The sequence below is a fragment of the Protopterus annectens genome, chromosome 14.part0 (genome assembly GCF_019279795.1).
Source record: "Protopterus annectens isolate FY-2018-M chromosome 14.part0, PAN1.0, whole genome shotgun sequence".
Taxonomy (NCBI): domain Eukaryota; kingdom Metazoa; phylum Chordata; order Ceratodontiformes; family Protopteridae; genus Protopterus; species Protopterus annectens.
The window spans coordinates 82,789,174-82,803,819 of record NC_056748.1 but is presented as its reverse complement, the minus strand read 5'-3'; the positions used below and the strand labels follow the sequence as shown (position 1 = coordinate 82,803,819).

The 14,646-nt window shown below is 39.4% G+C and overlaps 1 protein-coding gene across 32 annotated transcripts in view; it reads right to left on the bottom strand.

Annotated features, from left to right (window-relative positions):
- The window catches only part of KCNMA1 (potassium calcium-activated channel subfamily M alpha 1), a 4,085,072-nt gene that overhangs the window by 340,087 nt on the left and 3,730,339 nt on the right, over positions 1-14,646 (bottom strand). For 16 of the 32 annotated variants that reach the window (XM_044055788.1, XM_044055806.1, XM_044055807.1 and 13 more), the window contains one exon: positions 12,594-12,677. The exons of the other annotated variants lie outside the window; for them this stretch is intronic. In XM_044055788.1, the coding sequence (XP_043911723.1) occupies positions 12,594-12,677 (84 nt within the window). The remainder of the gene's footprint in view (positions 1-12,593; positions 12,678-14,646) is intronic. 32 annotated transcript variants of the gene reach the window in all.

The following is a 14,646-nucleotide window of genomic DNA, read 5'->3' as shown; positions in this document are numbered from 1 at the left end:
TGAAAAACATACCTTTGGCAAAGCATGTAACTCAGGGAAAAAGGAATGAATGTGTCTTTCGGCTTTTCCCGGTTAGGGGTCACCACAGCGGAACTCCGGTACGCTGATTGGCAGTTGATTTTTACGTACTGAGTTGCCAGCCCTGATGCACAACCTACAGTGAAGGTACACCCATTCATGCATGTCTCCACGCAGAAGACGCTCTAGCTGAGAATCGAACTGGACAGCGTCTTACTGTGAGGCGACAACGCTACCGCAGCACCACCACAAGTGAGAAAAAAACATAACCACCTTTTCTCTGACTCTAATGTGAATTAAACCAGTTATGATGTTCTGAGCACTGCTTAACTGGAGGTTGACAAACAGTAGGTTTCCCTAATTTTGGATGCTCTTACAGCACCACAATACTGTATAGCAATTTCTTTCTTTTGGTATTCTAGCAAAATATCAGAAGTTGGAATTCCTTTATGAACAGATCAGTTTGTATAAGAATACATTTTTATTTATTTAGTTAGTTATTTGTAGCTTAACTGGATTCATGGATTGGTGGGGAACACTTTTCAGCTACATACCAGGCCATATGGCAAAACAAAACATATATAGTGAGCATAATCACTGCAGATAAATATAAAACATATAAAAAAATAGGTACAAGTTAAACACAAATTTGCTAAAAGAAATACTACATGCAAGGAAAATAAATAAAAGTAACAAGAGTAAAGTAATAAATCCAATTTACCAACATCCAACAGTGTTAATTCATAGGTTTAAGTTGCTATTCAAAGAAATTAAATTATGAAAATGGAGTTACGTAGTACCGAAGGTGTACGAACAAAGTCTTTCTTCGTGTACTATTTTATTTCTTAAATTGCGAGAGGCCTTGCAATGTAGCACTTGATTTGAACAGTATGAGTGTGCTAAGAGGCTAGGGCAAGTTTTAGGAATGATTTTTCACAAATAGCCAAAGAAAAATGTGACATGTTAAGTTTGATGACAGTGTTGCCATGTACAGGGTAGAACACTTTCTGTATTATGCCTGTTAGCCAAAGGCGGGCAGTATCTATCACTGAAGAGTTTGATTGGGCATATTTAGCAAAGAGACTGATCTATCAGAGAAAGAAAGCCAGTTAGTTTTGAATATAGTAATACAGTAATGTTCATTTAAGCTGGCCAGATGAATATATGTAAGAATCTTATTTTAAGCCATACGAAGTACATTGTTGTTTTGACCTGAATGGTGCAGTAGCAGGTAGAGCGTATTCTGGCCCTGAAAATAATACATTAATGTCAATGTCTCTATGTGTCTCAGGGAAAAACAGATTAGAGAATGTGTGGGTCACTTTAAGTTACAGGAAAACTTTAGTAACTGTTGAGTCTATATGATTCTGAAAAGAAAGAATCATCTAAAGTAACATCAAGATAATTTTGACACTTGAAAGGGACAAAGTTTCCTGAGAAATCAAAACTCGGTGTTGGTATCACTGGCTAGCCTTTCAGAGGTACCAAACATCATGAGTAATGATTTTGTGGTACTTATTGATAGTTTGCTGTGCTAAGATAGTTCCAAATTGATGATTTTGTGGTACTTGGTTCCAAATCAGTTTGCAAGGCAGTTACTACTTACTGAGAAGATCTGGGTGCAGAGGTAGAATGTATGTCATCAACATAGACAGTTGTATCAAGAACTGTCAAGTACAAAAATCAAAGGAAGGATGTTACTGTATAATGAAAAGAGAAAGGATCCTAACACAGATCCTTGTGGAACTCTCGTATGAGTAGATCCTAGGTTAGAATGGCCATTTTGAGCAGGTATATTAAGTGTTCTGTTACATAAGTAAATGCTGAACCACTGTGTTACTTTAGGGAAAAATTTAAGTTATGCATTCATGCATTCACCATAACTATGCATCTTTGTTATCCATTTTCATTCTTCCTCAATGATAGGGTATCGGATCCTACTTCCTTCATCCTTCTATAACCATAATATGAGCACTATCTCTCCTACTAAGACATCACTCAATTTTCCCTCACTGTCTCTAATCATGTAATCTCTAGTATCTCTAAGTATCTTATTAAAATTGTCTCAGGTCTCATTTATCTCACACTAATCTATGTAACAAATAATATGAGTACTGAGTTTTCCTCACATATTTTATCCAGATCATGTTATTGTCTTTCACTGCACTCTGTTATGAAATATATGTTCTACGTTTTTCTCATTGCAACATTTTTTCACTCATGTTTTGTAGTATAACATGATACTTTGTGATTTAAAATAAGCCGACACACTCTGGCTAGGCCTAAAAATGCCCTTGGGCATATAGCCTATTACCTACCTATGAACCTATGAACCTATGAACTGTACTTGATATTTGAAAGATTGTGATTCTGGAGCTTTTCTCCCTGGGCCTCTGCTGAAAATGGGCACTTTCTGGCCTAATCAGACTTTCCCAGTAAACAAATGTCAAATAAATAAATAAAAAGGCTGTTTTCCATGACAAAAAAAAATCAGACTTTCCCAGTAAACAAATGTCAAATAAATAAATAAATAAAAAGGCTGTTTTCCATGACAAAAAATTAAAATCAGACTTAGCTGATGGTTCAAAGGGTTTCTGAGTTAACCCTTGCAGCATGACTGTCAAATTCTAGGGGGGTGATTGGTCCTTCACTGGAGGTGTAACTAAGAAGGTACCTTTTAGAAAGGCCTTGTACAGCTTTGAAGAAGCTAATGATGAAGCATTTTCCATCGAGTAAAAATTAGAAATAGCTGTTAATTGTACTTTGACAATGTGGCAATGTAAAAACTAACACCTTCTTGAAAAATAGAAACTAAAAATTCTAGAACTGCAGACATAGGAGCAGTGAAAGGGTCCTACTCCATCTGAATATCCCAAATTTTGAATCTTTTCCATTTATTTTTATAGATCTTCCTCATAGAGGCCTTGTGGGAAGATAGACGTATCTGTTAGATTGGGGAGGAAAGCCTGGGCTGTCTAGCTATCAGTGGAATTGGAGAAACCATGTGGTCAGTCTGAGGCCTGGAATATCAGGATGTTTCTTTCTGAAGGGATGTGAGAGAAGGTCTGGACTGGGGTCCAATATCCATGATGGATAAAAAGGACGAGAACAAAGGAAAGCAAATCATACTTGGCGAGTCCAAAAAGGAGCAATGAGAATAACTGTGCTCTTTAACCAAAGCTCCTTCTCTAAAAACTTTGGAATTAGAGGTAATGGGGGATAAGAATAAAGGAGACTGAGGCCAAACATGGGCTAGACCATCTGTCAGTGGCATCCCCTGAGAAGGGATTAGGGTAAAGAACCTGCTGCAATTGCTGGTGTGGGGAGAAGAAAATACTCTCTACCACTAACTAATTGAAAAACCATTTGTGAAGCATCAAAAGGGACCTGCTGAGTCTGTCTGCTAAGATGTTGAACTTCCCTGGTATGTGCCTTGCCACTAGCAAGTGGATGTAAGAGAATGCCCACTGCCATACTCTCATAGCCTCTCAACAAAGGGAGTAAGAACGTGTTCCCCCCATTTGTTGATGTACGGACCACAGTCACGTTGTTAGTTTGTATAGCAATAGTCCCCAGAGGAAGAATGTCTTGTAAGGCCTACAATGCTAATAGGACCACTCTCATCTCCAGGACATTGATATGTGATTTGGTCTCTTCAGAGGTCCATGTGTTAGAGCATCCAGCCCAAGAAATACCCTTCTACCCCAGTTGGGAGGCATCCGTGGTCACCATTGCTACTGGAGAAGAAAGAATGAAAGCACGGCCCACAGGAACTTCATTCGACTGTATCCACCAGTGAAGATGATCCTTACAAACATGAGTGAGTTTGACTGGAAATGATGCAGAATCAACCACTGAACAGCTACTGTCCATTGAAGAATGTACGTATAAAAGTGGGTCATAGGAGCTAAGGTTATTGCCACTGCCATATATCCTAGAGCTTGAAGAACAATTCTGGCCAGGGGAGAAGGGTGAACTATAATCTGCTGCACCTTTGACCTGATTATGTTTATACAATGTGGTGGAAGAGAGGCTATCTGACTTCTGTGTTCAACTGGGTACCTATGAACTCCAGGCTCAGAACAGGTTGAAGATGAGATTTGCAGGTGTTGACTGAGATGTCTAGTGGTTGATATAATTGGAGCAAGTAGTCCCTGGACTTCTCTAGGAAATGCATGGCTGGGGCTGTAAGGACCTAGTTGTCTAGATATGGAAACACTTGTAATGCCAGCAGTGTCATGTGAGGTGCTACCAATGCCATACATTAGGTAAACACACTAGGGGCTGTGGTGAGACCAAAGGGCAGGGCTCTGAACTGATAGTGACTGATCCCTAGCCATAAGCACAGAAATCTTTGGGACTGTCTGTTCACCTTGAAATGATAGTACACATCCTGAAGGCTGATGGAGCACATCCAATCGTCCTTGTGTTAAATTGGCAGAATCGACTGAACCATGACCATTCGGAAATTTGACTTCTTCACAAATTGTTTCAGTTTGCTTAGGTCTAAAATTGGTCTCAGGTCCCCAGTTTTCTTTGACACTAAAAAGAACCTTGAGTAAGTTCTGAATCCATTCTTGTCTAGTAGGACCTCTTGGATGACTCTTGTCTAGCTTTTGAATTTCCTGAGCAGCAGCCTCCTTCTGACTGGGTGGGATGTCAGGAAGCCTTCTTCTTTTGGTTTTGGAGAATCAGGGAAAATGGTAAGAAATAACCTCTGGATATGATTTTTAGCACCCAAAAGTCTTTTGTTATCGATGACCAGGCATCTGGGTGCAAAGATAAGTGCCCCCTGACTGCCTCCAGAGGTGGGCAGTCGGACAACCTTTCAGGAGTGCTGAAAGGGTTTATCCAGAAAAGAATCCTGGGAAGTCTGGCTTTGCAGGCCTGTGTGAATCCTAGAAAGTTCCATTGGACTTACAGAACCACATTTACTTTCTTTCTCTTTGATTCCTGGAAAAGGATTGTTGAGGGGTAGAAAAGCATATCCCTAAGGCAGACAGGGGTCTTTCCATCATGCTCACTTTGGGAAAGCATTTCCTTTACAATAGGGCCAAACAAAGACATTCTGTTAAAGGGAGCACTGATGAAAGAAGACTTAAAAGGCTCCAAAAATTCATATAAATGCATCCAAGCATGTATCCTAATGGCTATGCCTGAACAAACTACCTATGAGGTACCCTTCACAGCATGGGATATTAGCCTCATGGAGGCATTAGGGATGGATAAGAGAGTGGCCAGTTGTGAAAAGGATCTCTTGTAGTCCTTCAAGTACATGGACTCAGAGATATGGAGAGTTCCTTAGTCAAGTCCCGCTGTAGTATTTTGAAGTATGCAAAATAATTCAGGGACCTCAAGGCAAATGTCACTGAAGGAAAAATGTTCTTTCCAAATCTGTCCAATGCCCTGGACTTTCTGTTAGGAGGATGGAGTGAGGAGCTCTGCTCCTCTAGCTCCTTCTTAGTGGCTGCTACCACAAACATAGCATCAATAGGAACTCACTTGCTCTAGTATAATCTGTTTTTCAGTTGTGCCAAGAATATATCTGTATGATGGGTGATGGTCTCTACAGTATCCATTTCCTTCCATGCCCAATGAGAGATTAGATCTATCAGCTCATCTGCCGGGGTAGTCACCCATGACATAGATGGACAGGACCAAGCTTCCAAAATATTGACTGCTCTGAAAAGGGATATCATAGAGGACCATCCACCTTTCCATTTGAGAATCTCTAGAATGTCTCTGAAGGAGACATCATCCAGTGGAGATCTGGAAGATCCCTTCTCTTCATCAAAATCAGTATCCTCAGTGAGAGATTCCAAAGGGCAATCTATGGGTCTCCTTTTACATGTTCTCTTTTGGAGATCCTCTTCAGTGGGATAGTCTGTGGAGGTATTTGAAGACGGGGGAAGTTCCTCAATGGGGACTGTCTGGATGCTTGATGGTACCATCTGTCCCTGTGGAATAGGCCTTAGAGGATCAGAACTTGGACCCAAAGGGGGAACGGTTGCTGGATCCAAAGAAAAGAGAGTAGTTGAATCTCTCGATCAAGAAAAAACCCTCTCTACAACGTTGAAGGTAGAGGGACCGGGAGAATCTGTGGTTGGCTGCACTGGAGTCAAAACCTATGATGCTGCCATGACTCCACCTTGCCCAGATCTGTGCCTCAAATAGGGAGTCCGACCCAAGCTGTCCAACACTGAAGCTCCAAGGGGCAAGGACAGCTCTGACAACATCACAGTGGAACCTAGCTCCCTGGATCTGGTGTCAACATTTTAGCTCGAAGACTCATCCCAAAACAAAGGAATCAGAATGGAACCAGTCAGAGAAGCCATCGGAATTGAAGATCTGGCCATCTTCAGATCCAACTTAGACACTTTCAAGGCTCTCAGGTATGAGGGCTGTGAAATCTAGGGTCAGATTAGAGGAGGAGAGATCAGTGCATGAGAAGTGGAAGGGAGGCTCAAGAAGCCAGTGGGAGACACAGTCGGGATAAACCCCATCTGAATGTGAACTCTGAGGAACTTTCTCATCATTTTATTCACCTCAGCTTCTGAAAGACTTCTGGAGGATGAAATGGAAGAAGTGGTGGATTGGGGCTGATACTCCCTCCTCAGAGTCCTCTGAAGAAAGGGGGAATAAAGCTGCAGAGAAATAGGTTCCTTAGTGAACCCTGGTTGAGAAGAGTTGGACTGAAGATCAATCGGATCTAAGGACATGGGATCGGAGTGCTTCCATTTACGATCCAAATAGGTCGTATCCAATATGTTCTGAATCTTCTGCAGAGAAAATGAAGAAGAAAAGTAGCAGCCTTCAGAGAGTGGGTGGGGACAGCTTGCATGAATCCTTCACATCCGAGGAAGCTTTGGTTGATTTAGTGAGGGTTTGAGCCCCTGATGAAGAGGAGGAAAGTGGCATCAACCCTTTCAGAAGCAACTTATTTCTACAATCTCTGAATGCCTCAGAGTGAAATGTGGCACAAATGGAGCAGTCGGTGTTGAGGTGTGATGCTCCAAGGTGATAGACACACTCCCTCTGGGCATCAGAGTTAAGGATTTATGCCTATAGGAAGTGCACTTTTTAAAGCCTGTTGGTTTCTCAGCCATCTTAAAAAAATAGCATTAACAGAAAAAACATTTTTTTTTCAACTACCAGCAATAGTAGAAGGAAAAAGTAACACAGACTAGTACTAACCATGGTAATGAAAGCTACCAATGGTAGATAGCAAGAAAGAGAGAAAATGAAACTCTCTCTAAAGATGACCCAAAAGTTAACCAAGGGAGTGGGGTGCGTGATATTAAAGATTGTAGGAAAGGTTATGATGAAAAAAATAATTTCAATAGCAGAAAAAACACCCAAAAGAGCTTTCAGAGAAAGATCTGCATCTGTAGTTTTATTGCGGCAAGCTAGGTCTGAAGTATAGCTAGTTGACTGGGACACTATGGGTAGAGGGAGGAGCTCGTGAGTTAGATCTGAGATTCTGGTGAATGCAGCCGAATCAGATCCAATACCCAATTGTTGAAGAATGAATGAAAAGGACATCATCAGATTCATCTAATTTCGTGAAAAGAAGGCTGTGATAACAATTTTAATGGCTCTCCACCAGAAAATTGGACCCTGACAGTGAAACCTTTTACGTATTTGAAAAAAAGGCATTCAGAGTACAACATTTTGGCCATAAACCACATTGCATGCTAGACAGAAGGCTGTTAAATATATTCAAGGATTGATTTTAGGTAAGTTTTTCACACATTTCTGCCAAAGGACAAAAAGTTGCAATGGGCCTATATCCAGAAGTTAATTGGGATGAAGGACCTTAAGTAAATGTATGATAACAGCATGCTTGAATCTGGGAAGTAGAACATCTACAGAAAGAGATAAATTAAGAATATGTTCTAGTGGTTTAGACAGTATAGTAGGTTTGGTCTTCCGTAACTTGGGATGCATTTTATGAAACACCGAGTTACATTCATATTTGACTTCTTTAAGATGTTTCTTAATCATTTTGCTGGAACTTGTTTTTAAATAAAAAGGGGACAGTTAGGTGTTTTGTGTAAGGGGGTAAGAAACAGACATGTTAATAATTGACGGGGGTGAGAGTAACTGTGAGAGAGGAAGAAATAGTTGTAATGATATCCTTGACTAAATTAGGAGAGAGGCATCAAGGCACACTACATTTGGGGGATAGTTTATTGTTGGGATATTTCACTTTACTGAATTCCAGAATGCTTTGAGTTACTAACCTGGGTTGTTAGTAGAGTCCTAAAGTACTCTGATTTGGCTTGATGTACTTTGATTTCAACAGTATATCTTAATTCATAGAAACAAATAAATTTGGTAGAGTTATGGGTGTTTCTATTTTATCCAGGCATTATTCTTTTTTTCTGAAAGTCCTTAAAGTTGGTGTGTTCCACGGCATGTTGGTAGCTTTACACCCTCTTTAGTAGTGCACAGAAATATGTATTGCATTGAGGTAAAATGTTATAAACTTTAACAAAAGCAGAAGTAGGGTCTACAGTTACAGTTGAGAGCAGTTAACTAAAAGAAGTTCATTTTCATGAAGGGCATCTAAATGATTAAGGAAGGAATAAGAGGAATTTACATACGAGATGGTTTACTAAGTGACAAAAAAGACCAAAGTGGTAGGATGGAGTTTATGCAGAAGAGACAGTCTGTTTGGAATGCTTCTGACAGCCAAATCAATAAAATAATTATTCTAGTAATAGGGTTGAGTCTTGTTCCCCTATGAACCATTTAAGTGACATTGTTTGAGATAAGCATTCACATTATTGAAGATTTGAGTGAAAGATTCCATTTTAGATTTAGGTTGCCCAAGATAATTAGTTTTTGTTCTTTTCAATATCTATTATTCATTTTAGAATAGTTTCAAAAGGATGCTACTATTGTGAGGAGAGGGATATAAAATGTGACAATAACTAGATTGATTTGTCTACTCAGTATTAGTTTAATTAGTGTCCAGTTGGGACATAATAAAATAGCAAAATAATTTAGGACAGAGAAATTAACTTTCAAAGAGAAGCATTTAAGCAGTACCAGAGTACTCATTACAGTGCACCACATTTAGGGAAGCTGTATGAGCACAAACTATTTTCTATTTAAGTAAGGCAATGGTGACTGACCACACCAGTTTATCTTTTACCCCATACCTGCTATTGTCAATACAACATTGAAAAAGTTTATTGGTCCTTTACTATGGAATTAATTGTAAATCTGTCCTTTGTTATCACTGATTTATCTCTGAGATGAACCTGAAATTGGTCCATTGTGTTTAGTATTCTACCCCTAGTGTGGGCTGGCAGAAAGGATAGTGCATACAAAGAGAGCAAGGTCATGATGTACACTAGGCTTATAGATAGTTGCCTATATCACAATTGTTCATGTTAAAGTTGCTTCAGTACAACAGTTAAGCTGGCTGCTGCCTTTTTCACAAAGAAGTGATATTTCATTACTCAGGCCATGATATATTTTTGGTAGTACAACAGAAACAGAGGCAGATTTTCAATATCTAACAATGACCACTCATTCTCAGAGATGTAGTGATATTGGATTAACAGTAATAAAGCAGGGAAGGTGGTATGAAAGTAAGATGAAACTCTTCAAATGAGGAGCAAAGTGGGGGCTTATCCCTTGCAGAAAATGCTGTCATGTTTGTCATTTTGTTTTGAGGTTGAGTACATGTGTTATGAGCATCTGTGTATTTGATGTCTGTTACAAGCAACTGTCAGGCAATTGTGAAGCAAACTTGGATGTTTTGAGGAAATGTAATGGATCCTGCCCACTACTACCCTCATTTCTTTTGGCTGTGAAAATATTAGGAAATATTAACCAAAATAGTTAGGTGTTACCTTAGCAGATATAGATCATAAGGAGATATTTGTAGTTTTAATCTCTTTGCTGATGACTCCATGTTGTTGGGTACAGATGGATAAGGGATGCTAAAAAGGGCAAAGACTCTGGAGAAATGTTGAATCTTATGTTTTGCCCTTGCCATTCAGTGGCAATCAGGTCAGTGGCTAGCAAGGAAGCTAAGTGAGAACTGTCCATACTGGAAGGGGACAAACTATATAGGATTTAAGGTACTTTCCAGAGTGGGATAAATCCGTGTGAATGACTGGGAAAAATGAGACAACGTACAGCTATCACGTTGACCAAGTGGACAATGAAGATGAGGTCTCTGATAAGAGGCCAGAGGTAGTGGCCTCACTGGTACTTTATCTGGTGTGACATCTGGGAATGGTACCCACAAGCAAGATAATTAGGAAGAGACAAAATCTTTGTGAAAGATATGTTGAGGGGGCAAGGATAAGCAAAGACAGAATGAGAACAAATAAGAGACTGAGGGCCTGATGTGTACCAGACTTGTGGAATTATGTATCAGTGGTAAACAGAGATCAGATATTTTGAGGACTGTATATACAGCAGCTCAGCTAAATTGGGGGGGGGCAGAAGAAGGCTGCTGTGGCTATGGTCACTATAGCCACATGTAAAGAGTGAATAATTGACCTAGGAGTTTTTGCAAAGCTGGAGAAGAAGGCTGCCATGAGGTGACATGCCTGAGGTCAGCAGGGGTTGGTAGTCAGTGGTGTGGGGCACAAATGGAAAAGGAAAGAATTCCCTTCTTGAATAAAGTTATAGTTTGGAAAAAAGAGGCAAATTCATTATATTTTAAGAGGTAGCAGTGGAATTTGGGTTGTTGGGATGGTACTGTTTGAAATATGAGAGGCAGGAGGGGATATGTGAGATAATTACACAGTGGAGGGGGATAAGGAGAAGGTAATTTGAAGGAAGACATAGTCTGATAACAGGAAAGCTCAATACATTCAGATTTAGGCCAGAAAAGACTATCAAAAGTGATGGAGAAAAATAGAGGTAGGCAGGAGGTCAGTGAACTACAGGAGATTGCTATATTGTAGGTATAGAATCCCACCTGGATCATGGGATTTTGTGTGTATATGTGTGTGTGTGTGTGTGTGTGTGTGTGTGTGTGTGTGTGTGTGTGTGTGTGTGTGTGTGTGTGTGTGTGTGTGTGTGTGCACATATGTGCATGCGCACGCACAAGAGCAAAATCATACAAATGGAGACCTGCATGCATGTGGGTAACACACACCAATTAGTATACCACATCACTGCTGCGTGTCCCCTTTCATCTACTTAAGCCTTAAAGTAATAGTAGCTCTTCTGCTAAGTGATGACAGAATGACATCTGTGAAGAGAAGAATGGCAGTTTGGTTCTGCCCAGTGAGGTAATTATTGTTGCTTCACTCTCCACACAAGCTACTCTCCTGCTGTAATGAAAACTGCTATCAAGGTGAACATCTGTCTTCATGTTTCTAATGAAAGCCATACTGAAATTAAGTTTGGAAGCTCAGTCACCTATATAGCATCCTTTATGACAGCTTCCTTGTAGTTCGGAGAACTGACCTCCACTTTTGCAACAATCAACATGCATACTGCCTGCTGGTCAACAGCTTTCAAACTGCATATGTAAATCAAACTGGATAAAACAGGAAACAATTACATTACAATACATTTTCTTAGCCAGAAGGACAAAAGAAAATTACTTAACCTCACAAAATGAGACTACATCAAAAACAGGGTCAGCTCTACATTTAGAATGGATAAAGAAATGCAATAAGCAAGACAGAAAAACATAACATGAGGATTAAATCAACTGGTGTGTTTATTCGAAAATCTCATTTAAGTTTCTGCAGATAAACAGTTCTGGATGTCAAAACAGGCACAGCATACATTGACTGGTCTCAGTCACTGCCGTGCATTTGAAGCTTAACTTTGGCAGACCCATCAGCTGGCTCTGATCTGACTGATTCATTGCTACACAGATACAGAATTTGCCTGTTAGTCACAAAACAATATGCAAAGGCTCAAACCTGCCTCATTCATTACTCTGATGTTTTGTACAGTCTTAAATGACAACGTCTGTTGGAGTTTAACTCATTTGACTTAAAATCTGTTATGTATATAGGTTTGTATAATGGCTTTATATGAATGATCCAAGAATGCAGTATGAACAAATCAGACATAAGTGAAAATCCCTCTTAATGAAAGGTGAAACACAGATGCGTTGCTTCTTCTCCAGTCTCTGATCCTTGAGAAACATATAAACAGCTTACAGGAACACTTGATCTTGACTTTTGTTTTTGAAATCTTATTTTTCTTCTTCAGCTTCCTGTGAGGACTGTGAAAAAGACATGTCAGTCAAAGACTGACAACAAACTGATAAAAAGGCATAGGTCCTGAGAAGAAAACAAAGAAGTGTGAGAAGATGCCATGGAAACAGCCGCAAGGACAGACCAGCATGATCAAAGGCCTTGTGATGGTTCTGTAACGAAGAAATCATTAAAAAAATGACTAAAACAAGACAGGCAGCTTCAACGAGGACGAAGAAAGAAACACATTCAAAAGCAGTGCCATGAGGGTTACAGCCTTTTTCCTAAGCAAGACAAAGAACAACAACAACAAAACACAGAGCTGATGGAGCAGGAAACAGACACCAGCAGACACCAGTGTAACAGGAAAAATGCACCAGTGCTTACCCAGTTCGGTGATCATTGGAATGCTGGTTCCACTGTTTTTTTCCTGACTCAGTGAAACCAACGGCAGTAGTTTGCCAGGTTTAGCTAATAACAAAGTATTGGGGAAGGGGAGGAGAAAACAAGGCAACACTTTAGGAACAGACACAAATATATCAAATGTTTGTACTAAGGAGAAATGACAAACATTTTATGTACAAAAACACACAACTAACACAAAACTACAATTCCTCTTTTGTTGAAATGTTCTTATGTTTTATGATAGTATTATAAAATATATGAAAAATGACTTAGTTTGGAATATTTTGTAGCATTGTCTGCTGAAATACAGGGCTATGGAAAATACTGAATCCACTGTGTTACCAACCACAAGCCATTGTGCATTAAATGAAATAAAATCACATAAACTTGAGGAAGTCCAAGTGACTGAGGATACAAGTTAGAGTGGAAAAACAGGTGAAGCAAACAAGATTTCAGTGAGGTGTTTGTCACTATTTTATTACAGCCAACTGGTAAGACACTGAGTGTCTTAGGAATGGCTCCAAAGCTTCACAGGATACTAAAGTGGGTTATACACTAAGTGCAATGGGCCAGTGTGATGGGATCTGTCAGAAGGGAAAGGTAGGGAAGAGACTGGGTGTAACAAGGTATAGGTCTGACACATGTCCTATTCACTGTCTAATATTTCAGAGCAGCAGAAGGTGAGTTCCTACAAACTGTGGCTGAGCAAAGTATGCAAACAGGTGAACACTTTTTTAGAGGTGGCAGACAAAACAAACTAATTTGGAGAAAAGAAAAAAGAAAATCCAAGAAGCGGAATCCAGAACAATGCATATATTGCATATAACTAACTCACAGGCTGAGTACTGTATTAGCAACTTTGTTGTATGTCTCAGTGGTATCAAGGCAAATGGGCAAAACATTCAGAAGTGTAAATTCCACTCAGGCAAACAGTACTGTGTCTTCTAAGTTCACTGGTAAAATTATACTTTTTTCTAGAACGCACTTCTCAGCAAGAACATAAACATGGGAACTAATTCATATATGTACTATGGAAAGGGTACAATGCTCACATTAACTCACTACATACTGAAATAAGGAAACCTAAATATGTGGACTGTATCAGACAAGGTAGGTACAGATATTAAAGTTAATTTAAATAATTGCGTTGGGCAAAAATTTTAAAAAATATAGGAATCTCTCCAAAAATGGCACTCGGACACAGAAGCCCATGAGGAGACTCTACATAATGTAAATTTAAGAGTTATGAGGAAATGCTTTTTCTACAGAAAGAGTGGTGGATTTCTGGAACAGTCATCCAGCAGACTGGGTACTGATGAAACAGTAAGGGCACTGAAAAATTAGAAGAGTTACCCACAAGAGAATCTGTGGGAAAAGGGATACAGTAGGAAAGAAAAAGGAAACACAGGGAGAACAGTCACAGAAAAAGTAAGGAAGTGGGAAGGGGACTGTGAAAAAAAAAGAGAACATGAAGGAGAAGTGGACTGGGAACTGGAATGGGAGCCAGAGAGAAATGCAGAGTTGAAACAGTATGAAGATGAAGATCTTGTAAGATGTCCTAAAGGCGAGACACTAGGAAGATGTGTGGTCACATTTTGATTTGTCACAAACTTCAATGTTAATACATTATTATAGTTACTCCAAACAAATGGGTCTACTGTCAGTTGTTGAAACAAGTATGTTATGCTATCATTCATCTCTGCAACAGTCTGCATATGTGTCTGCTTTCCTACTTGCAAATCTGCAAGCAGATCTGTGGTATATGATGAAAATAACACAAACAAATATGAAATGAAAAGAAAAGCTGTCTTGGATTCATCTGGTATTAGCCAAATGAAGTGGTAACAAAGGATGGGAAGGAGAAGTCAAGAAAGTGATTAGTAATCCACCCTTATAAATGTTTAATGCATTACTCTGAAATTACAAATGATAGCTGCCATATGCAATAATTTATTATGTCTGTATATTTGTACACCTCTATATATTGTTAATGAGGATGTATGGAAACAACTTTCAGTTTTTTTCTCTATAATTA